The 23,577-nt window shown below is 37.8% G+C and overlaps 1 protein-coding gene across 1 annotated transcript in view; it reads right to left on the reverse strand.

Moving 5' to 3' along the window:
- Positions 1-23,577, reverse strand: part of LOC134653935 (NPC intracellular cholesterol transporter 1) — an 80,527-nt gene that overhangs the window by 51,961 nt on the left and 4,989 nt on the right. The window contains exon 2 of the mRNA XM_063509305.1: positions 10,220-10,327. Within this exon, the coding sequence (XP_063365375.1) occupies positions 10,220-10,327 (108 nt within the window). The remainder of the gene's footprint in view (positions 1-10,219; positions 10,328-23,577) is intronic.

Consider the following 23,577-nt stretch of genomic DNA (forward strand, 5'->3'; position numbering starts at 1 on the left):
ACGCCGAACATTGCCTGGCTAGGGCTCATTTAGACGGCGCGGCGCGCGAACTCGCATGCGATTTTAGTTACATTGCGGACTGTTGGTTACGTCCAATTCAACCGACCGATCAAAACCCGTAATGTAAATGATCCGATAAATAACCCGTAATCATAACATGCGAGTTCTCACACCGTCTAAATGAGGGCCGTTTTAGACGATGCGAGTTTCATTACATTGCGGTATTTGACCGGGCGGCTGAATTGGATGCCTCAATAGTCCGCAATGTAAGTAACTATCATGTGCTAGGCCTACTGATCTATACAATACATATACAATGTATATAATTCCTAATATTGGACATGTTTCTCCTAGGTACGAGTAATATGTTTAAGCTAGGCAATTTTGTGGAAATTTCCGGTAGGACCCAGTGTGTTACTGAAGACCTTTATTCTAATCGAGTTTTTTTTAATCTTATATAAGTATAGTTATTTTTTGAATTTTTTGAATGAGTTTTAACTGAACCATGCGTGACATTATGAATATTTATCAGAACCACAAAGACTCTGAGTCAGTGATGGAACTTCAATTGGTTTTTTAATGTCTTTGTTTATTAAGAAAATGAATATTTTATGGTATGACACCATATTTCGTAATGTTTGACAAAAATTACACCAAAACAGCCGGATTTCACAAATTCCTCATAATTTTTTGTAGGGCTACATCGGTCGCAAACCACCGTATAGCCTGCCTAATGGTAATAAGTGGTCACCGTAGCCATTGTAGCCAATCTATGTTTTGTAACAGGGGTGACTACAAAAACTAGTAGGTACTTATTACTCTTGAAAAACCCCCAGTTATGCTTTGAATAATCTATAAATGGAGTAACACCTGCCGCATTATATATTCGGTTCGAGCATTCTTAATTTGTTAGACGATTTGCCAGACGTTCATGTTCAGAGGGCGATGAACTTGAATGTAACAAAGGTGATGAGGATTATAGGTTTATTTCCCGCGGTTTGAAATTGAAATCTCTCGAACGTGGAGTTAGGAAGGTAAAGGTATATAAGGTTCGAATATATAAATTAAATAGAACAGATTCTAAGCAATTCTGGAAGGCAGCGAGCTAAAGTCCTAAATAATATAGGCTAGAACTACCTTATATACTTAAATCTCTTGAAACTTTATCACTATATAGATACTAGATTTATAACTGCACTGAAAATTCGCACCGAGATATAAATAACCAAACCTGATGTCGACTTGTGCATAAAATGTGGAGTTAGTTCTGTTAGTTACACTTAATCGTTAGTTAACAGCAATTAAAGAGTCGGTATTCAGTATAATAGTGTATAATTGTAGTATGGTAATATTGGTAATTAATATATATGCCCAGTATTCAGGTAAGGGAATCAAGGCGGACAGGAGAAATCTGTTAGGGCCTATGCACACCGCGTTTTCGAGCGTTTTAGGAATTTATATAGTTGGTCAAATCAATTTGTCAGTAAATAAGAACCAAAAAACTATACTCATCGTTTTCTTTTGGGTGCTAGTACTAGTGTAAGACAAAGATAGTATGATTCTGTCTGTCTATGTTTGAAATGAGACAGTCCTTTGACAAACTATGTGTAGTTTGCGACGTTTGCGTATCCATCATAAAGGCCGTTATCAACATTTTAAAATCTTCTATTTGCTCTCTCTATTGCTCTTGCAATTTATTTATTATATTAACATAAACAAAGCAGAGATTTCGATCGACTTACACGAAATTTCGATCTTTAAAGATCGTCATAGACTCTAGGTGATCTAGGGTTGTCTTGTCAATGCCTCTGCCTTCTGAGCATAAAAGAACAAAAGAATTTGCTGCGCAAACGTCCAGCTAGTTTATCGCATAGCAACAGCTGTAAAGGGGCCCACTGATTAACAGTCCGCCGGACGGTATCGGCCTGCCAGTTGTTCGGAACTGTCAACTTTTTGTTCTAACTGACAGGCCGATACCGTCCGGCGGACTGTTAATCAGTGGGTCTCTTAATGGAATGCCCCGTATATCCTAAAAGCCGGCCGATCGTTTGTGATAGCCTCCGGCCTCCTGGTTACAGCTTGTCCGTATATTTGACCTTTGAGAGCTCGTTCAGATAGGAACGTTATGTCCTAAGTTTAAATAACATTGACGAGTTGATGACTGTTTAAACGGCTTATTTTTGACGCGATAACTTTAGTTGAAGTATACATTGTTGTTTAATGGGGTGATAAGGTTGTGATTTTGGTAATTGAATGAATCTTTACTTTGTGTCAAGCGGAATAGTCAATGCTTATATTGTATGAATGTCGATATTGATATATCATAGTTCTTCGTAATGAATTTGAGCAAGTATTATAGTAGTTACTTCTTTGTGGCTTTGACATGTCGAGGAAAGGGAATCACAAGCACAACACCATAATTTCGATAACAAGACACGGAAGACCGCCGTTAAAATCATCTTCATAACTATTTAGGCGACAACGGTCTCACTCACTTGAATTTTTAGCCGCTATTGGCGACATGTACCGGGCCCTTCAGGGGTCCTTCCTCAGGCTCGAGTGAGCGGCGGCTGCCCTTCGTGCACTGAGTCTCATCTTCATCAGTAAATTTTCGTCAGAAATTACCAAACATCTTATTTGCAGGTCCATTCAAAATGCATGAATGATGAATTGATGACGTTGGCATGTTTTATTACAAAGTTCCTATGATCATCTTCTTCGATCTCCGAAACCATTCTAATTAGCTAATCATATTGGGTCAAATTGGTAGCTTTTAAAATCGTCTTACATTAGCCTTCATCTATCCATATCAACACGACACCCCGTATAATCGCTCCAACCTCACAACGCTCCAATAATGAAACAAGGCCTAGTTCAATGCAGTCTAAACTAGGACTCTGTGACGTCACGAGCACGTGCTAAATATAGCCACTAAGTACGGGTGACCCAGTTCACTTGGTTACCCTTGGTGGAAAACACAATGCTTATTCCAGCTTGGATCTATGCCAGGACCTTGAAGGGTGGAATTCGAATATGCCTGATTTTCTGAAAACATGCATTTGATTATTGTGAAACAGATTTTCATTTTGTTGTTTTTTATCACGGAGGCGTTGTCCTAACTTATTACTAATTAGTAATAATAAATAAACGTAAGTTCTTGCCATCAGATTAATCTGCATAAATGTGAAATGTAAAGGCATAAATTTACTGGCATCATACTGGTATAGACGTTATTTGATTACATCCTTATCCTTATTTACAACTGACTAATCAGTAGGTTTTATCCAAAATAAATTCGTCACAATGGTTTTACATAACGCATGATTATATATCGTGTTATTGTCGCTTCCCGCTGTCTGTCTGTCCCTATGTGTGCTTAGATCTTTAAAACTACGCAACGGATGTTGATGCGGTTTATTTTAATACCTAGATAGAGTGATTCAAGAGGAAGGTTTATGTACCTATAATTTGTTAACCTGTTGGCGGGTCGCTAGTATAATATATATTTAATACGCGTTAACATCACAGTTTCCATCGACATCACATGGTTGAAGTTATATGCCAAGCCTGTCAAATTAGTATGTCATGTTATGCTTAATTGTTTATTGTTTATTGTTTATTTATTTATTGACTAACTTACATTTACAGTTAAACCAGACATGTAAGTTATTAAACATAACAAATTATTTAATTACTTAGTACTATACTATAATATACATGACTAATAAATTTAATACAAAATTATGAGGGTATAGTCGTGGGTGTGGAGATTGACTCCAAATACCGAGTTGCAGTGGCTAGGAGTCTCGGTTCCTTCTGTGAGAATATGTCTGTCTGGGGGTCGAAGAGAAGAATATTATTTATGTGGTTCAGTGCTACATACAGAGGGCTAGTGATTAAAGTTACTGTGTTGGTGTTGGGAATTATAAAAAGAAGTGTGGGGCGAGGTCGAAGAGTAGTTCTCACAAATGGCGTAGGTACTTTAAAAGTGACATATTGCAGTAACCACGGATTTGTGATTGATCCACGTATTAATCTAAGGAAGTATTTTATGACTGCAAGTTGTCTCCGTACCTCAAGACTTTGATGACCGACCATTCCTAACACAAACTGCGTAGGATACATATAGGGATAGTACCCATACTGTTTCCAGTACAAGTATCTTACGAATGATTTCTGAACCTTTTCAATCAGAAGTACGTATTTCTTTTCGTGTGGGCACCAGACAATATAGTTACTTTCCAACAGGCTACGTACAAATGCATTATATAATAGAGTAATGACGTGGTGGTTATGAAAGTATTTGGATTGACGTACTACGAAACCAAGAGCTTTTCGCGATTTTTTACAAATTTGCACTAAATTTTTATTAAAAGTTATTTCAGCGTCAAAGCATGTACCCAGGTCACGAATAGAGTTTACCTTTTGTAGGATTTGGCCGTTTAATGTGTAGGATCTAGCAATGGTCTGAGAGGTTCTTGAATATGTCATTACTGCACATTTACTTGAGTTAAGGTGTAAACTATTAATAGCACCCCATCGATATACGTTATCAATATCCGTTTGAAGCTTACTTACATCAGATGGATTTTGTATGGACATAGCGAGCTTGACATCATCAGCAAACATTAATATCATCGAATGTTTTATATATTCTGGAAGGTCGTTTATTGTTATTAAAAATAGTAAAGGTCCAAGACTGCTACCTTGACCAATGCCTGAAGTGACGGAGTACGTTTCTGATTTAGCTGTATTGTACATAACATATTGCTCGCGTCCAGATAGATAATTGGCAAAGAATGTTAATAATGGCTCAGTAAACCCAGACCTGGCCATTTTCTGCAATAAAACATCACAGTCTATCCTATCAAAGGCCTTTCGGAAGTCTAAATATATTACATCCACTTGCTTTTTTTCGTCTAACTGATGGGTAGTGTATGTTACAAGGTTAAGAAGATTGGATGTGGTTGATCTATTTTGTAAAAATCCATGTTGTGAGTCAGTAAACCACCTCCGTAACTGCTGATATATTTTTTTGTATAGAACAGTTTCAAACACTTTGCCGAACACAGAAAGGACTGCTACCGGTCTGTAGTTATCGAAATCAGATTTAGAGCCATTTTTGTGAATTGGAAGGACTTTTGATATTTTCCAGAGCAAGGGATAAGTATTGGTTTTGATGGACAGATTAAAAATATATGCCAAAGGCTTTATAAAAGCTTCGCAACAATCGCGCACTACATATTGTGGTATAAAGTCTGGGCCCTGAGTATTCTTAGGAGCTAGTCGTTTTATGGCTAGACGTATATCATTGTCGTCAATGTGGTCTATTGATATGAGTTGATGGGAGGTATCCCAGTGTTGAATGGCTGTCTGAACATCTAATGCAGGAAGATCAGGTAGGAATACACTACTGAAATAATTCGAAAACTCTTTTGCTACTTGATCTGAAGTCATGTCTCCAAATATGGCTTGTTCATTGTTTTTTCTATGTTGTTTCACGTAAGACCAAAATGACGTAACGTCTCGTTTAATGTTTAATTGTATGCGTCTATTGTATATTTCAAAGTCTCGTTCTGAATGTATTTTTGCTTGACGTCTATAGTACGTAAAAAAGCCATAATCTAATTGATCGTTACTCAATTTATACCGCTTATGGTATTGATTTTTTATTTTATTTAACTTAATAGTTTCTGGTGTGAACCATACTGGATATCGGGCCTTAGGTATTTTATGTATTTTAAATGGCACAGAAGAAGCGATATTTTGATTAAGTAAGTTGTAGAAAGTGGAAACTGCATCATTAACTTCATTATTAGAATAGGTATCATTCCAGCAAGTGTTAGCTATTTGGGCGTACAAAAGATGGAAATTGGCTTTGGTGAAATTTCTTTGGGGTGTTGAGGCTTCAGTGGTGAATTGTGGTAGAGTAGTGATTGAGGTTTGTTTGGTGCTAATCTGTAACGTTATTTCTAATGGAACATGGTGAACTTCCTTGGAAACAATACCCTCACAAGTGGATACCGATGCTCCAGCCACAGCATCATTAACTAATACTAAATCTAACATTCTACCGAGATCATTGAACACTGTATTTTTTTGCTGTAGATTGCATTCTGCTATAAACATTTCAAATTCATTATTTACCGTTGTACTTGTGGAATGTAAGTTAAAATCTCCTAAGATAATTACTGGTAAATTCGAGTTATTAATTAATCTTCTTATACAATCAAAAATTGAGTAGTATCTAACATCTGTCACTTTAGGCGCTAAATAAACAACACAGCAAATAAATCGTATGCGACCTCTAGTGACTATCGCACACACTATCTCGTCATCTTTACTCGGCTTACAATCGAGCCGCGAGACGGAATAGGGTGCTCGCGCCGCAAGCAGCACGCCGCCGCCCCGCCCCCCGGCTCGGTCGCAGCGCAGTACACTATATGTCGATGGGAACACCTCGGAGTCGAAAACGCTATCATCTAGACGAGTTTCAGTAAGTGCTATTAGACTACCCCCATTTATTGTTTCTAGTATATTTCTTATTTCAGTTCGCCTGGATTTTAATCCCCTTACATTTTGATACAAAATTTGGCCAACTGATTTTGTGTTATAGCTCATAAGTATTTTTTTACTTGCTTTATTATGCTTATGCTTACCCCTCAAAATTACATTACGTCCGAAAAAACGTCTTATTGTTATTACAATCTTGTGGCAAGTGAGAGCTATTAATGCACTCAGAAGCGATAGCTGGTTGGTTGCGAGTATTACATATGAAATCTTTCAGGCTAACGAATACACTCTTAATACCATATTTTGTAATCTTGCCCGAGTAGTCAGAGAACATATCATTAGTTAGGTCCCGGTTTGTGTCGAAGATATATGCATAACTATTAGTTTGCATGTCCATTGTCAATAGGTTGTTAAACATTTCTACTTTATAATTATATATGGGAGCTCCGCAAATATAAGTAGGAACACATAATATTTTATTTGTGTGTGTTATTTTTTGCAGTTTCTCTCTTATATAATTTACCAGGTCAATACCGTTATCATATTTGTTTATGTCACTCTCACCCAAAAAAATAATACAATAATAATTTTGAGTAAAATTCTCCAGATTGCTGTCTAATGTAGCAAAAAGTTCTTCTAGTCCTCCATCTGGCGCGGCGTGATGGAAGTAGTCTACGCTCTGTTCGAATGAGTTCTCTATGGCTTGCAGTGTTCCCAATTTTTTATGGTTGCTCAAAATACATAATTTTATCTTATTCTCATTAGATTCCGTGGTAATATTACAGCCGCATGCTTCATTCGTCTTGGTTATAGTTATATTAGTTTCCGAGTTTGCCGTAGATATCGCTGATGGCGCATTATTTTTGGTGGGTAATGGATGCTTGGTTTTCTTTTGTTTTACTGTCTTTATTTGACTATTCGTTTCCGATCCTGTTGATTTTTTGTCACTCGTCTGAGAAGTGGAGTCTTTAGTTTGAGACGGTTCTGGGCAGGTGAGAAGCCTCTGATCACGTACACAGGGCGATGCAGTAATAGAAGATGGTAAGAGTTTGTTTTCAGTGGCATTTAATTTTTGTTTCAGAAGATAGAGCTCGGAGTTTATCTCATTTTTGTTGGTTTCCAGATTTGCGATGCGCTTGGTTATATTTTGTATTTCGGCTGTGTTTCCCACATATGCCAGCAGTTTATCCAAATCTCCTTTAAGGTCTTCGTATTTTGAACTTAGGTCGTTAAGTGACGTTTTTAGACTTTGAAAATTTGATGACATTTCCTGTATGTTCAATTCTTGGGCCAGTAATCTCGTCATGGTTTCTTTCTTGAATGCCATTAAGTCCAATAGTTGGTGGTCAGCGGTGCCATTTCCGACCATACGAGCTGGGGATGGTATTAAGCTATCGTTTGATGAAAGCGTTGATAGGTTTCTTCTTCGCAATGTCATATTCGCTTCATCTTCGATCTCTAGATCTATGACAGTATCATCTTGCAATGGATCCGTAACTTTATCACTGGGGTGCCAGTGCGATATTGGACTGGCGGGGGTATCATTATTAATATTTTTAGGCATTTTAGCTTTACATTCTGGACAAACCCAGTTAGCTCTATGCTCTGGGGTCATGATGTTGTCAAAACGACGATCGCTAACATTGGCACATTCTAAATCGTAGGTTTTGGAGCATTTGGAACATATAAGGTAACGTCTCCCCGGAATCGGTTGAAAACATCCTTCACATGATCGGGTCATCTTGCAATTCTTGCATAAATATTACGCAAAAGCCAAAGGAATGTTGCACTAGCGATAAAATTTACCAAACTTCGCGGCGATTCCTGGAAATCCCTCGCGGTCACTAAGCAGCTAGCTTCTACCGTTCTACGTATACTAAAGGGCGTAAGTGCGGCGGATTTTGAATACACTTACGCGTTTCACTGAGTCGGTCCGGGTTTTTTGTGTTTAGTACTTTATTGCAACTTATATTTTTAATTACACTTACTTATATTTAATCACTATGTTATTAGGGATATTTTGGTATATGTTTCGAGTCAGAAATCACATTTTAAACCAGTAAAACTAATTATTATTTACGGAGCGTTTAAAAACGCTGTTGATGCGCGGGCAGCGTATCTTTGCGTCGTAGCGTATCTTAATGTGCATTATATGTAAGCATCTTTGCAGCGTATCTTAATGTGCATTATATGTAAAATCAGATCCTATTGAATCCGAATAACGTCACTACACTCTTATGTGAATGTTCCCGAAACTGAATGATTGAAAAACTTGCATCTGTTTTGCATATGTAATATTGAGTTTTTTTATTTGTAAATAAAATGCAATCGAATAGAAGGTCAAAATTTAAGTAACAAGTTATTTTTTTAGTTAGAATCGGATCAAGCTAACTTAGACATCATGACAAAATGTGCCAATATCATCAACTCATCATTAATGTCATGACTCTAAACGACAACCATCCAACACTACACGGTAGGTGTGTACCCGGTACCCGCCAACGTTAATATTCTCAAGGCATCTGTTCCATTTACCTCTACTTTCCGTAAAACAGGTCCCCAAACATGATCACCTTCGCCGCTGAACTTGGAACTACAAACTGTATATGCCCAGACGGCTTTAACGACCTATGACGTGGCAAAAGAGGAAAGATAAAAGATAACCCAGATGGTACGATAAATATGTATGTTTTTATTATTTTTATTATCCAGCTTGTATAATACCAAACATCCACAACGCAGGCTTCGTCAGGTGGCCACAAATGCAAATCAGCAACATGCTTCGTCCAAAACGATTATTATATACGATAAATTAAAATATATGCACATTGAAATACCAATTCGTACTAAATATAAAGCTAATTTAGACGGTGCGAGATATCGCATGCGACTTTCGTTGCCGTATTTCATCGATCGGTGGAAATTGTGCTTGAATTAAGGTAGAAACCTCAGTAGTCGGCAATGTAACTAAATTCTCATGTGAATTCTCGTATCGTCTACCTATATGACCTTTAAGAATTTAATAAAAACAGACTTGCAGAACATAAAGGTTACATGGACTAAGAAAAGAAAAAATTTAGTTGTGTTGTCTCAAATACTAAAAGCTGCCAGAAATTAGAGAAATCCGGTAGATACTCCACCGACAAGAGATAAGTTGATGATGATAAGGGCTAAAGTCTTTAATATCAACTTCAGACGATTTTTGAAGTCGGTTAAAAATATGAAAGAAGTCTGGCAATGTAAGTTGTTTACATCTAGATCTAGACAAAGGCTCCTCCCACCTAGTCAAATTGCCTCGTGACTAACTGTTATTAGGTTATTGTAGGACTTCCAGCAAATCGATTTCATCAAACAGTTAAAGGGAAATACTTGGTTGTAAGTGTTGAAAGTGTTGAAACTATGTAGGTAGACCACCTGAGATCAACCACTGAGTGATTAGGATTATTTAGAGTCACAATAAATAGTTGTCTCTTCTACTTTTCATGTAAACTGAGGATACTAACAGCGTCTTTTAGTAGACTTAACTTTTCGGTTTGGGCTGGTGGAGTGAAAAAATTCCACCTCATACTAACTCGACTATATATCCGCGGCTCCCTTAAGCATAGGGAGAGATATCACGCATTTCCCCGCTAGCAGAGGCCGCTCCTTATCTTCAGACTGTGTCTTAGTATGAAACCTCTCTCTAAGGTCTTAAATGTAAACTTACCTTGGTCTCTTCCTGTATAGGTTTAGCCGTGCCATTGTAAGCGCAGTTGTACGGCGTGTCACACACGCCGTACCATGTGCAGTGACCTTCGGCGGACGTCAAGGGTACCTGGAAGGACGAATACATTTAGAATGCGGATTTTTGGGATGTTTGAGATCACGGAGGTTGCTTGAAAGTGAAACTTGTTCCGGAGGATTAAGGTTGAATTTATTACGACACGGTGTCTACTTAACAGTGAATTTCTTTCTTGGGAATTTCAAGTTTAATTAAGAAATAAAGGCTGGGACTGTTCAGGGAGTGAAAGAATTTGTATCACAAAGGTTGGACTTAATAGTAAGTACCTAGTAGCAGGAATAGGTAGACCTATATTTTAGATTTTTACGATTGTTTGGGGACAGGTTCAGTAGGTGAATGCGTCGAAGAAAAGGCTTGACTATGAATACCTATCAATCCTGTCTAAAGAGTCCTATTTTATCCCTCTACCATCTTTCATCCAAGCTTAATTTAATTTAGGCTTCAGCCAAAGTTAAATTAGGTAATTCACAGAAATCTACGTTGTTTCTGAACAGTTACGCATTTAGTTGCGTCAGCCGGTCTAAATCAGTAGTAAACTCAAAGAGGGTTGGGGTTAAGCCAAGTAAGCTAAAATAAACCTATTTACAAATATGTACAGAGCTGCTTTTAGCTTTCGCCGGCTTGGGCGTTTCGATTGAGCAACCCAGAATTTACCTTTATTGACCTAAACTTATAGAACGGTCTAAACTACTCTTTAGTCTGAACTCCATGAGGTTAGGAGGCACGATGCTCTCTCTCTCTTCTCTTCTACTGATTTTAATTAATAGGAGCGATTTTCCTCCAGTGTGTTAGACTCGACCCAAAAACTAATATAAATAGACAATTGCTAACCATGAGCAGACCTAATCTCGTTGCAATAAGGTTGACAGTTGGTGAGTTAACTGTGTCAACAAAAGGTACGGTATTGCCAAAAAATAATTCCATACGTGCTATGATTTAATTCTACATGGACAAATTATTTTAGGAAATCCATCTAGAATTTCAAAGGCATTATGTATAAATACATAAACATTTGCATTAAAATAAACAAATCCAAACTTAATGCGCATACAAAATTTTAGAAAACCAAAATCGAACACTGACGTCAAACCAAATGCGATTTTGAACCGGACATACATAACATATATTATTGTAGAATAGAAAAGTTAATAAGCTTTTATATTTAGATGTATTTCATGTCGTGTCTATTTTAAAGTAACATTTTGCATTTCCATGTATGTATAAGGTTATGCCGAGCTGCACCGCATACATTCTTACATTAAATTTTTCCAAAATACAACACGACAAAAAAAATCACAGACACATTAACTCTCCAACAACATAAAAATGTAAACCATAACGGGGCCCAATGATTATCAGTCCGCCGGACGACATCAGCCTATCAGTTAGAACAAAGTTGACAGTTCCGAACAACTGACAGGCCGATATCAGGCCGACAGGCAGGGCAGTGGGCCCCTTTACAAAATGTTAAATCTGAAGCATGTGAGCCGGGCTCCTGGTATACAATTGAGAATCTATATGAAATGCGGGCGATATTAGTTAGTCAAACGGGCGCAAATAGGCCACAATACGGGACCGTTATGTCCCAATATTAAATAGATGAGGGTCGGGACTCGGGACAAACAAACAGATGTGTGAATCCGGGAAAATACGGTTAAGGAATTCCCTAACCGTAACCTAGATTAAATTTCAGATTTGTAACAATAGATTGATTGTTAGTCTATTATTAAATTGTACAACGGGACACGGGACTTAATCGCGTATTTAAGTTTTAAGATTTACCTCCAACGTTTCGAGGACGGCGTTGCCCACGGGGCAATGTGTCGACAGAGTAACATCCCTATGTAGTGCGCAAAACGTTCAAGCTGACAAACAAGACCAAGTGCGGGTAGTTCGAATACCTCGCGCGGCTAGTAGATGTAGATGTCAACTTTAGCCAGTTTTCTCCGAGACCACGGGGACAACGCCGTCCTCGAAACGTCGGATGTCAATATTTAATAATGTGTAAAAATCGTGAAAGTTCAAATCGGTGATTGTTGGTCTGTTATATACTGGCTGATTTAAGGGTCTTGATCCCGAATGCCAACAATGTGTTAAGATGGTTATACTAAACAAATTTCCCCATGGGACAAAACACAATTAATCAATCAAATCAAAATTAATCGGTCACCAATATTAATGTCAACAATTATTGGGTATTTTAATCTATTAGTACCTAGCGTAGGTATTTTTAATATCGATTATGGTCAGTTGGTCATTCACCCCAAATTCCAATATCAGGTTATTCCAATATTTATACCGACATCAATGTTTATGTTTATATACCTAGGTACATCAGGGTTACTGACTTTCGAGGCGTGATAATATATGTGTCGACACAACAAAGGCATCTAGCAATAGCAATATTAATAATCCCCCAAAATTCCGATGTACAGTCACCACACAGGATTGTTACGCCATTTAGGGTCCTAGCTAAATCTGGTTTTTCCATACTTACGTTATGGAATGTCAAATTTAGCTAGAACCCTAAATGGCGTAACAATCACAGAGCGTGACTGTACGTAAAGTAAATATCAACATTTTAGGTAATTTATTCCGTTCTAAGTTCTAATCTAAAATTGAGATAAGTTACAATTTTGCGTGAAATTAAGCAATATTAATAAGCATTGACACATATTCTCTAACATTACATGACCAGACACAGGATAAACCATTTCAAACCACGCCTCCAAAAACATTATCCTCATTCCAGCCTAACATGAACATTTAGACTTATTTATTCTATGTTAACACAATGGTATCGTCTTGGGTCGTGCCATTCGTTTTTCGTCAAGTTCTTAAATTAGTCCTATTCTGCTTTCGTCACTCATTCTACATTGAAAGCCACTGACGATTGTGACGAATATAGAATGGGTGACGAAAGCAGAATAGGACTAATTTAAGAACTTGACGAAAAACGAATGGGACGACCCAAGACGATACCAATTGGTTTCCTTCGTATTTTTACGGAAATGTACGAACGCGTCTTGCTATTTCAGTCAGTCTCGGTACAAAAAGTATTGAGGTTGATTGAAGTAGCATGAAAAATACTAACGTTTCGGAGAAAATGCGAACGAAAACAATTAATGTTCAAATTATTATCATTATTATTTCTCTTAGCCTATTTGTGTGTCCCACTGCTTAATAAAGGCCTCTTTATTAATTTATTAAAATAAAATAAAAGTTGCAACTAAATACAATAACAATGCTTCAAACAAACAATCTTTATCTTTATCTCTTTAGAGTATTCATGAGATACCCTTTTAAACGGTTTTTAGGGTTCCGTAGCCAAATGGCAAAAAACGGAACCCTTATAGATTCGTCATGTCTGTCTGTCTGTCTGTCTGTCCGTCTGTCTGTCCGTCTGTCTGTCCGTCTGTCTGTCCGTCCGTATGTCACAGCCACTTTTCTCCGAAACTATAAGAACTATACTGTTGAAACTTGGTAAGTAGATGTATTCTGTGAACCGCATTAAGATTTTCACACAAAAATAGAAAAAAAAACAATAAATTTTTGGGGTTCCCCATACTTCGAACTGAAAGTCAAAAATTTTTTTTTCATCTAACCCATACGTGTGGGGTATCTATGGATAGGTCTTCAAAAATGATATTGAGGTTTCTAATATCATTTTTTTCTAAACTGAATAGTTTGCTCGAGAGACACTTCCAAAGTGGTAAAATGTGTGCCCCCCCCCCCCCCCCCCGTAACTTCTAAAATAACAGAATGATAAAACTAAAAAAAATATATGATGTACATTACCATGTAAACTTCCACCGAAAATTGGTTTGAACGAGATCTAGTAAGTAGTTTTTTTTTTATACGTCATAAATCGCCTAAAAACCCTTCATGGGCGAGTCCGACTCGCACTTGGCCGCTTTTTTTTAATCTTTTATCAGCCCTCAAAAGAACCTCTCATTTCATCAACTTTGCGGTAAAAAAGTAAATTTCCTGTTAAAAATAACATTAAACGTTCATCTTTCACCCTCAGTTCGTCGACCGCTTTGTTCTAGATTCAGTCTACTACCCTTTGCTATTCAATAACTTGTCCTTACTATGGAAAGGACTACTGAAAGGTTCTTTCAAAGGATTTCATTACGCATTCAGTTCCTTCACCTCGGTTATTGATGATTGAATGAATAGTCTGCAAGTTTTCTGAATGGCTGTGAACTGTTAGTTTCTAATGGAAGTTCAAAGGACTACATCAGGAATCTATTCATAACTAAAGTTAGCTTGCGAGAACTATGGGTTGTATTAGTGTTTCTGAGCAATCAATTTAGGTGCAGTCAAGTCTAAAAATATGGTTGCATTATATTTTTACACTTACTCAAAAATATGTCCCATAGTTCTTAATTCGCTGACATAAGAGCTATGGGACATATATTTGAGTAAGATAAGTGCACACATATTTTTACAGTTGACTGTACTGTAATAGTCGAATTAATTTTTGTTGTTTTAAGCATAAACACATCAACCTTAAAGACGAGGTCATAGTCACGTTCTTTCGTTTCTCTAGCTGTCCATAAACCAAAAGATGCCTAATAGAGTCTGCATGTGCGGAAAGAGAAGAGTCGTGGAATGTATGGGGCCCAATACATTCCACGACTCTTCTCTTTCCAAACAGACTCTAGACAAATGCAAATTTGATTTGTCAGATTAAAAATACAATGGAATGTGAAGCCTTTTTATAGGTTTATGAGCAGTTAAAGGATATGTGGATATTGTGGATATAATATATATCACTTAACGCAATAAATTGGCATTGCTCCATTAAAGATGAAGATTACTTGAAAACACTTGAAGTTTGATAAAATTCTAGTGGATACTAGTGGACAACTGATTATCCGAAAATGATAATGAAAATCTAATCAATTTCACAAACAGGTGTGAAGGGATAACGTAATGTAAGTACGTAAAGTGTCATTCTATGGAACTTGCTAACTATGTAAACAAAAGTCACTAGTAAATTCATCATGGCAATGACAATTTCAATATGGCCGTTTTTTTACATAGTTAGCAAGTTCCATAGAATTACACTTAATGTGTTAATATGTTTATATTAGGGTTCTAATAAATTACTCTAGTTGTTGTCGATAAAGTCAATTATTTTACACACCCGACTGCGGGATACAATACCTAACCTAAACTTATGAGGTAAGGTTTACTCATACCTAACATAATCGAAGCAAGGCGGAGAAGAAAAGGCCAATACATATACTGTACAGTGGCCATCAGATATATCGGAGCGGCTAAGGCGCTCACAAATATCTGAACACGCCTCTATTGTCAAGGCGTTAGAGTGCGTGTTCAGATATTGTCAACACCTTAGCCGCTCCGATATATCTGATGGCGACTGTACATAGATGTCTTGTCTTATCAAAGGTTTCAACTTGCACTGCATATGGTATATTAGAAAATGAAGGACCTACTTTGTGCTTCGTAAAAAACAAATACCAAATATATTTCTTGGTACGATCTACAGTCTACACTGTATCCATCTATGTATACGTAAAATAACGATTTCATTTTTACGTTTTATTCGTCGCTCATGAGTCTCATGACAAAACGAACTCCTATTGTTTCCCAAAAGTCGAAGACAAATCATAATTGCCCGAATAGAATGTAAAACTTTACGCGTCTCGATTCGGTGAATAATTAAACTGGCGACATTGACCGAAGCCTCGTGGTGCCACGGATCGATACAAGCTCGTGGTTCTGGATATTACTATAGGCCTGATGACAGTAACAAAGAATCATGGAAATAATGGTTTCAAAGCAACATATATGTTAATATGGTTCTAAAAAACCGGCCAAGTGCGAGTCGGACTCGCGCACGGAGGGTTACGCATCATCAACAAAAAATAGAGCAAAACAATAAAAAAAACAAGCAAAAAAACGGTCACCCATCCAAGTACTGACCCCGCCCAACGTTGCTTAACTTCGGTCAGGAATCACGTTTGTTGTATGGGAGCCCCACTTAAATCTTTATTTTATTCTGTTTTTAGTATTTGTTGTTATAGCGGCAACAGAAATACATCATCTGTGAAAATTTCAACTGTCTAGCTATCACGGTTCGTGAGATACAGCCTGGTGACAGACGGACGGACAGCGGAGTCTTAGTAATAGGGTCCCGTTTTTACCCTTTGGGTACGGAACCCTAAAAACGGCCCAATCTCAGTATAAACATTAGGATTATTAATATATTCAATAAAATAAAAGTGCAAAATTCTCCAATCAGCCATTTTGACTGAAACGCCAATCAGCAGCGAGCAGAGGAGTGACGTCATCGATCCATGACATATTTCTTAGAGCAGCATAGACAACCTCATTGACCGTAATCCATACATCCTCACCAAAGAGTTTAGAGGTTTAAAAAAATATTATTTCGCCACTAAACATTTATTACGTCCAAAAAATATTATTACACGATGTAAAGTAAATATTTATTTGTTATTCAATAAATAAAATGCTAAATAATACGATATTTCACCAAAAACTTTTTTAATTATTTAGCTGAATGGAACTATCATTGCCATGTTGGCTGTCGTAACCAGAAAAAATAAAAAATTAAAAAGTAAAAACGGCGCTCGGTGATTTTCACTCAGAATTTGCATGTATCTAAATAATTCATCTTAAATTGCAACCGTGTGAGAGTTTTTGTATAAAATGAGTTATTGTGATTAATGTTTGTAATGTATTTATCATCCCTAATCGTAATATATGGTGCTGAATTAACAATATCATTCGGATTCAAGAGAAAATTCGTCACTGTAAGTATGTAAACAATGTCTATCACCCTTCCACCAACTAATTAATGACGTCACAAATGGCTTGCAGGGCGTTTTCGCGCGAGGTTTAAACTAGCTATAAAAAATGCAATTATTTATGTTAAATCTTATGAGTATAGCTGAAATATTGTGTTCTTCGGAACCAATACAAGTGTATTGACAATAATAAAAGGGATTTCAAAATTTGTCATCAGGCCTATTACTGCCCCATTCATTTGTGACCGACGACGGTTATTTTGGATGACAAGAATTTACAGCACTCTACTTAATCTGCATATAAGCAGTGGGGCGATAGCGACACTCCTCGGCTCAGCATTGCTTCGAGCAATTATTAGGGTTGACACAACTTGACGTCCCTTTGGTACACGACCACAGATCAGATCAGATAATGACTTGAATTTTGACAATCCTAAATAGCCGAAAGGGATAGTGCCATACATTAGAAAGAGACAGCATGATTCGTCCCTGAATCGCTGTCAAACTTCGGTTTTGTAGGAAGTGTCCTTTCTGTAGGTTAGTAGGTGTACTATTATTTATTCTGTGATATAGGTAGCCACGTAGCTAGTAGGTAATGCTAATGACCTTTTATCATTTGGATGACGACTGCCGTGGGCGTTGTCACTGTCAGTTCCTTGATAAATTACGATGATGTCTTTGCCGCATTGCCCGCGTTGCTACCGCCATTAGAACGTTCAATCCGTTCCTGATTGTATCAAGGGGACAGTAAAAACGCCCGCGTTAAAGCTGCAACAGTAATGATGTTGCAGTCGCCCGTAACTAGTAACAAGTAACTACGTAGCTAGTAACAAGAGTCATCAACTGAAATCGTAGTTAAATTGACTTTGACCGAAGGCACCGAAGCCCTGTGCTACAGGCATAGATCGATACGTGTGGAAAAACATCATTGCCCCGTTCATTATTTGACCGAAGAAGTCGGGCCTTTGCGTGACCGGACTTTAGAAAACCAATTTAAATAGATACGCGTATTACATTCTTAGGTAAAGAAAGTTAGTGAAACTTTTACAATTCAGCGGTTTTAGTGACGATAAATATGTTTACTTCTCGCTGTTCTATTCATCAGTCTTTCTCTTGAAGCGGTTAGGGTTGGGAGGTTTAAATTAAAGTCCCAAACGCTTTATAACAAATACATTTATTTTTAAAAAATAACCCGAGCGGTGGTCGTGGTAGTGGTCCGTTAAATTTTTTAATTAGCCTGTCTGATATCACTGACGTAGGTGGGTACTCCCCTGACGTGGCAAGGTGGTCGTGCGAGCCCTGTGTTCGGACGCCGGGACGTCTCGGGAAGCGCCGAGGTCAGCTGGTGCGTGAAGCCTCTGGAGGGCCTCCTACTCTGCGGTCGGATCGGCAGGTCCCCCCTGCCGCCGTAGTTTTTAAGCCGTCTAATTGCACCCCAAACGGGGTGCGGGACGGGTAGTAATTAACTAGTATTGAAATCATTTGCTTATAGCAAATTTTACAGATTTAGCTACACTTGGCTAGCATTGCCGATTTAAAAAATATTATTTAGACTTGCGCCGGCGCGTGAGAGGACACGGCACACGGCCGTGAACGCGACCGGCAGCGTCTATCCCTAAAGACGATCGAGCGCAGAGTCGGGCGCGGAGTGATGGCCGGTGGTATAAGAAGGGTAAAACTGCTGACATCGCCGTTCGGCGGAAAGTACAGTCGCGCACAGAAATGTTATGTTAATTTCTTAATTTCACATTATTTTAAATAATACTTTTGATTTAGATGCCTATAGTAACGTGCATCGTTACACTCTAACATAATTTTATTCATAATGTGGTCCAACGTGCGTGTTGTTTCTTGTTTATCATTAATCAATAAAACCATAACTGCTCGCCGGATTCGTATGACATATTTGTCACGCAGATAGTAACCTGGAACCAGATCAGATTTAACCATTTTGAACTGATTTTGATATGACCTTGAAGATCGCTTACGGTTCGCGTACGATTGGTTCATGCGAAATGAAATGATTCATGCGTAAGATGCGCGCCAATCGCCAAGACGATCGTCAAGGTCGTTTCAAAACCAATTCAAACCCATAACAAATTGTTAAATCTGAATCATGCTCCGGAATACAAATAAAGGGTAATTTCATCCCGAAAATCAGAGTAAAATCAGGGGATGAACTTTGGGACAGGCGTTTAACGAATCTTAATTGCTCAAACGATGTCTCTGGCCGAGGCTAGTAAACATACTCGTATAATTATTACACTGGATATACAGATACTTACAGAATGGCATACTTAAAGTAATTATATATTGGTATCAGGTCCGTAAACCGCAACTACGTTAGTATGTTACGTGACGTGAATAAGACCGGACGGGATGAATCATGTCAATCATCATGTTTCCTGTTTTTATTAACTTTATAAGTCTGTAAACATAAATCATTTTATGATTGAACAATGTGTGTATTTTAGTCACAAAGATTCTAAATAGCTAGTTTATAAACCTTAAGGAAATAGTTGTTGTTGTTCAGACAATAGTAATATCTTGGACAACGAAGAGCACATAAATATGGGTTCAACCTTATTTAGAGCGTAATATATAAAATATAGCTTCAGCAGCAGAAGTCGCTAAGCGGGCGAGGTGTTCAAAATTACCTTGACGCGCTCTTATTCTCTTAACAATAAAGTCGCGTTAAGATCATTTAGAACACCTCACCCGCCCTCTTAGCAACTATTGCTGCCAACTGTACTATAGTTCCAATTTTTAAGATTTCCAATTATGGCAGGAAGATCTTTAACACATTCATTGCCACCCAGCCAAACAAGACATCCGCGCCAGGCCACAAAAACTTTGTCATATAAAGCTGTAGTACCACGATCCCGACTATCGGGTCGTCCGGCCTGGGAACGAAATCAGAAAATACCCGATAGATAGTCGGGTTTTCGTTAAACATCGGAAACCTTAAAAAATTTAAACTATACCATACCGCTCCAAAAAAAATCCAGACTAACGTACTCTTCTTACGCACGCGTATGCGTAAGTTTGCCCACGAGGTTGATAAGTGACTAAGCTACTGGAATAAGGTGAGTCACCGAGTTTAGTAGCGAGTTCAATAACTGTACCGTATTTGTTTGTCTCCGCGGAGAACGTCAACAGTGACCCACTTCTGCTGTTTGGATGCATTCTATTAAGAAGTTATTTCCCAAGTTGAAAATCGAGCCATCGCGGTTCGATTACCAATTTTAGCGGTCAGGCGAATCTTTAAGGCTTTGTCACACAGGCACGTTTTCCGTGGGGGGCGTGAGCGTGGCGCGCCGCTTTTACATATAAAACGCTCACGCCCCGCCCGGAAAACGCGCCTGTGTGACGGAACCTTTAAACTTCTTAGCGCCACTTGCACCATCCCACTAACCAGGGGTTAACCGGTGTCAATTTGTACTGGTAACCATGGTAACTACAGGTTTAACCGGTTAATCCCGGGATTCCCGGGTTAGTGAATAAGTGAATGGTGCAAGTGGTCCTTAGCATCATTATTTAAGTACTACCACCATTATTACCACAAATGACAGAAGCTGTTATTCACGTGATAATACAAATGTCACTTTTTAACACTGCAAGACTGAAAGAGACAGACACTATCATTATCAGCTGTTACGTAGATAAATGATCCCATCATATACGTACGTACTGATCAGCAGTAGAACTATAGTTACACGATTGATTGATGTGCATAATGTCATAACAATGCTCTATTGTCATAGCTTCCGAAGAATTTGCACAGATTATTTTGAGAAGTTTGCAAGTAGACGGGTTTAACTACCTAATATCTGGAAGACCGAGCTTTGCTCGGAAAACATATAAAAACTCAAAAATGCACGTTTTCCTAGAGATAAAACCTAGCTAGATCGATTTTTCGCCCCCGAAAACCCCTATATAGCAAATTTTATCTAAATCGTTAGAGCCGTTTCTGAGATCCCCGAAATAAATATAAATAAAGAAATATACGAGAATTGCTCGTTTAAAGTATAAGATTAACCGCACTAAAAATATCGCTACAATGATGCGATTTAAATAACATGGCAAGTTTACGAGTCTGCTAATTAAAGGATGTTAAACAATAGACCGTTGTATCTAATTGCCATTTGTTCGCCAATGTCAAGGCAATGATGATGCCAAGTTAAGATATTTATTATGGAAAAAAATATCAATAGTCACTAAATAATCTAAGATCTTAGTAAGTTATTGAAATTGATTAGAACTGTAATTATACAATCTTTGGCATAGGTATTATATTTCTTTTCGATGAATTTTTAGCTTCTCTTGACAAAGTATTTTACAAAAGTTAATTAAGCAATGAAGATATATTATTCATGTTTACATAATAATTATGTATTTGTACATACATCACATGTCAAAATTTACATCGTAAAATTGTTGTACGTATGGAAATAACTGACAGCTAAAATATTTACATATTTCAATTTATTTTTACTATTTCTATATTTGTTTCACTGTGCGTCATATTTACTCATTTATTTAAATATACATACCAGTAATACCAGTATAGGAGAACCCATAAAATAGTGACTGTCAAGCATGTAGCTTTGTACAGTCAGCAGCAGAAGGTGCTAAGCGGGCGAGGTGTTCAAAATTACCTTGACACGCTCTTATTCTCTTAACAATAAAGTCGCGTCAAGATCATTTTGAACACCTGGCCCGCTTAGCAACTTCTGGTGCTGACTGTATGGACCCGGCTATGTCCTTAAACTACGTCTAAAAGAGAGGTATGGACACTGTGAGTATCATCTCGCTTTGTGTGGTAGGGCACAGCACAGCGGATGTTATTCCAGATCTAGAGCAGAGCCCAACTGGGGAAGTACCTCCACCTTACAGAAAACCGCAGCCAAATAACACTAGACCCTACTCTTGTGTTGTGTTCCTGCTGGTGAGTAATAAGGTTGCCAGAGCTCAACGAGGGTGGGTGAGGGTAAAAAGTTGCAGGCGTCCATAGGCTACGGTGACTGCTTACCATCAGGCGGCCCGTATGCTTGTTTGCCACCGATGTGGTATAAAAAAAAAGACTATGGTATTTGTTAAATACTTTGCACAACAAAAGTGTAGGTACACATTTATGACTCACTCTTGTGGCATTTGTAAGATTATGTCAGATATTTTTAAGCGCTTTGTTGATTGTTGTGCAACATTTTATTGCAGTTGACTGACATACGCGTTAGGGGGCGTCCATTAATCACGTAGTACGAAGTACAACTAGCCAAAAACATATGACATGATCAATGGACGCCCCCTTGCTACTAAATCATTATAATCATAGTAATTATCAAATAAATCGCCATTGTTCTCCAAGAAAGTACTAACTAAACACAACACGCATGATAATAAAATAATATATAGAAATTGATCCATATAATGATTATCATTTATCAGTAATCATTTTAACATTTTATTGCTCCCATTTCGTAGTCTAGACTAGACAAAGTTATCAAGCCTATAGGTCCAACACGCGACTAATATCTGAACCCGAGCTCCAAACAAAATTACGCTTTAACAACACATGCTAGGGTACAAATTCCAACGTCTGTACATCACTGCAGTTATTTCATTGGCAATGACAAAGGCAAATTGGACTTTAATTTAATTGTTATTAAGTTCAATTTCATTGTTAAGGGTCAGGAGGGAGGGATTCAATGAGAGTTTTCCGGTTGACAGTGTGAGTCATCATATCCTTGGAAACAAAACAATATACATATGTGACGTTATCTATGAAAAGGGACCTTATTGGCGATGGCGGTTACGCCATTATTAACGATGCTCCGATGTAAATACAATACCGCGCGACGCTGTGCGGCGTAAGCGCCATCGACAATAAGGTCCCCTTTCATAGATAATGCCCCATATAGGCATGAGCTCCGCTGCTTAAAATTTAACATCCATACTATTATTTTTTCCTGGAATAGGTATGTATAGGTAAAACCCGACTTAAAAAACTAACAAAATGCGAGGTTATCATTATCATCAAGTAAAACTGGTAGCTACCTACCAGTGAAGAACTCAAAATGCATTCGTAGATGTTGTAGCGATGTATCCAGGGATTTCAGGGCCGCGACCTTCCGACCCGCCAGCCTTGACCGGCGTCGGGGCGTTTTGTCTGATGATAGTCTGATAGGTACGTATTTATTTATTTGTATAAGTTTTGATTCAGGCAACAAGGTAGCTCAATCATATCTTTTAACACTACGTCCTTATATCTTGATATACATTTTATAGTATTAAAACTAACCAGTTATAGGCGACTGTATGGGATTATTGTAGGTATACTGTACCACTGTATCTATTGCTTAATTTTATTCACAGAGCTTATGTCATTTCCAGACATAGTTTCAATCATTTGGAAAAGCCTGTAAGTAATAAAATTAAGGTTTGCAAACCGATTATTGACTGAGAAACCTAAAACAGTTTCCT

Source organism: Cydia amplana, chromosome 14, assembly GCF_948474715.1.
Source record: "Cydia amplana chromosome 14, ilCydAmpl1.1, whole genome shotgun sequence".
NCBI classification, from domain to species: Eukaryota; Metazoa; Arthropoda; class Insecta; order Lepidoptera; family Tortricidae; genus Cydia; species Cydia amplana.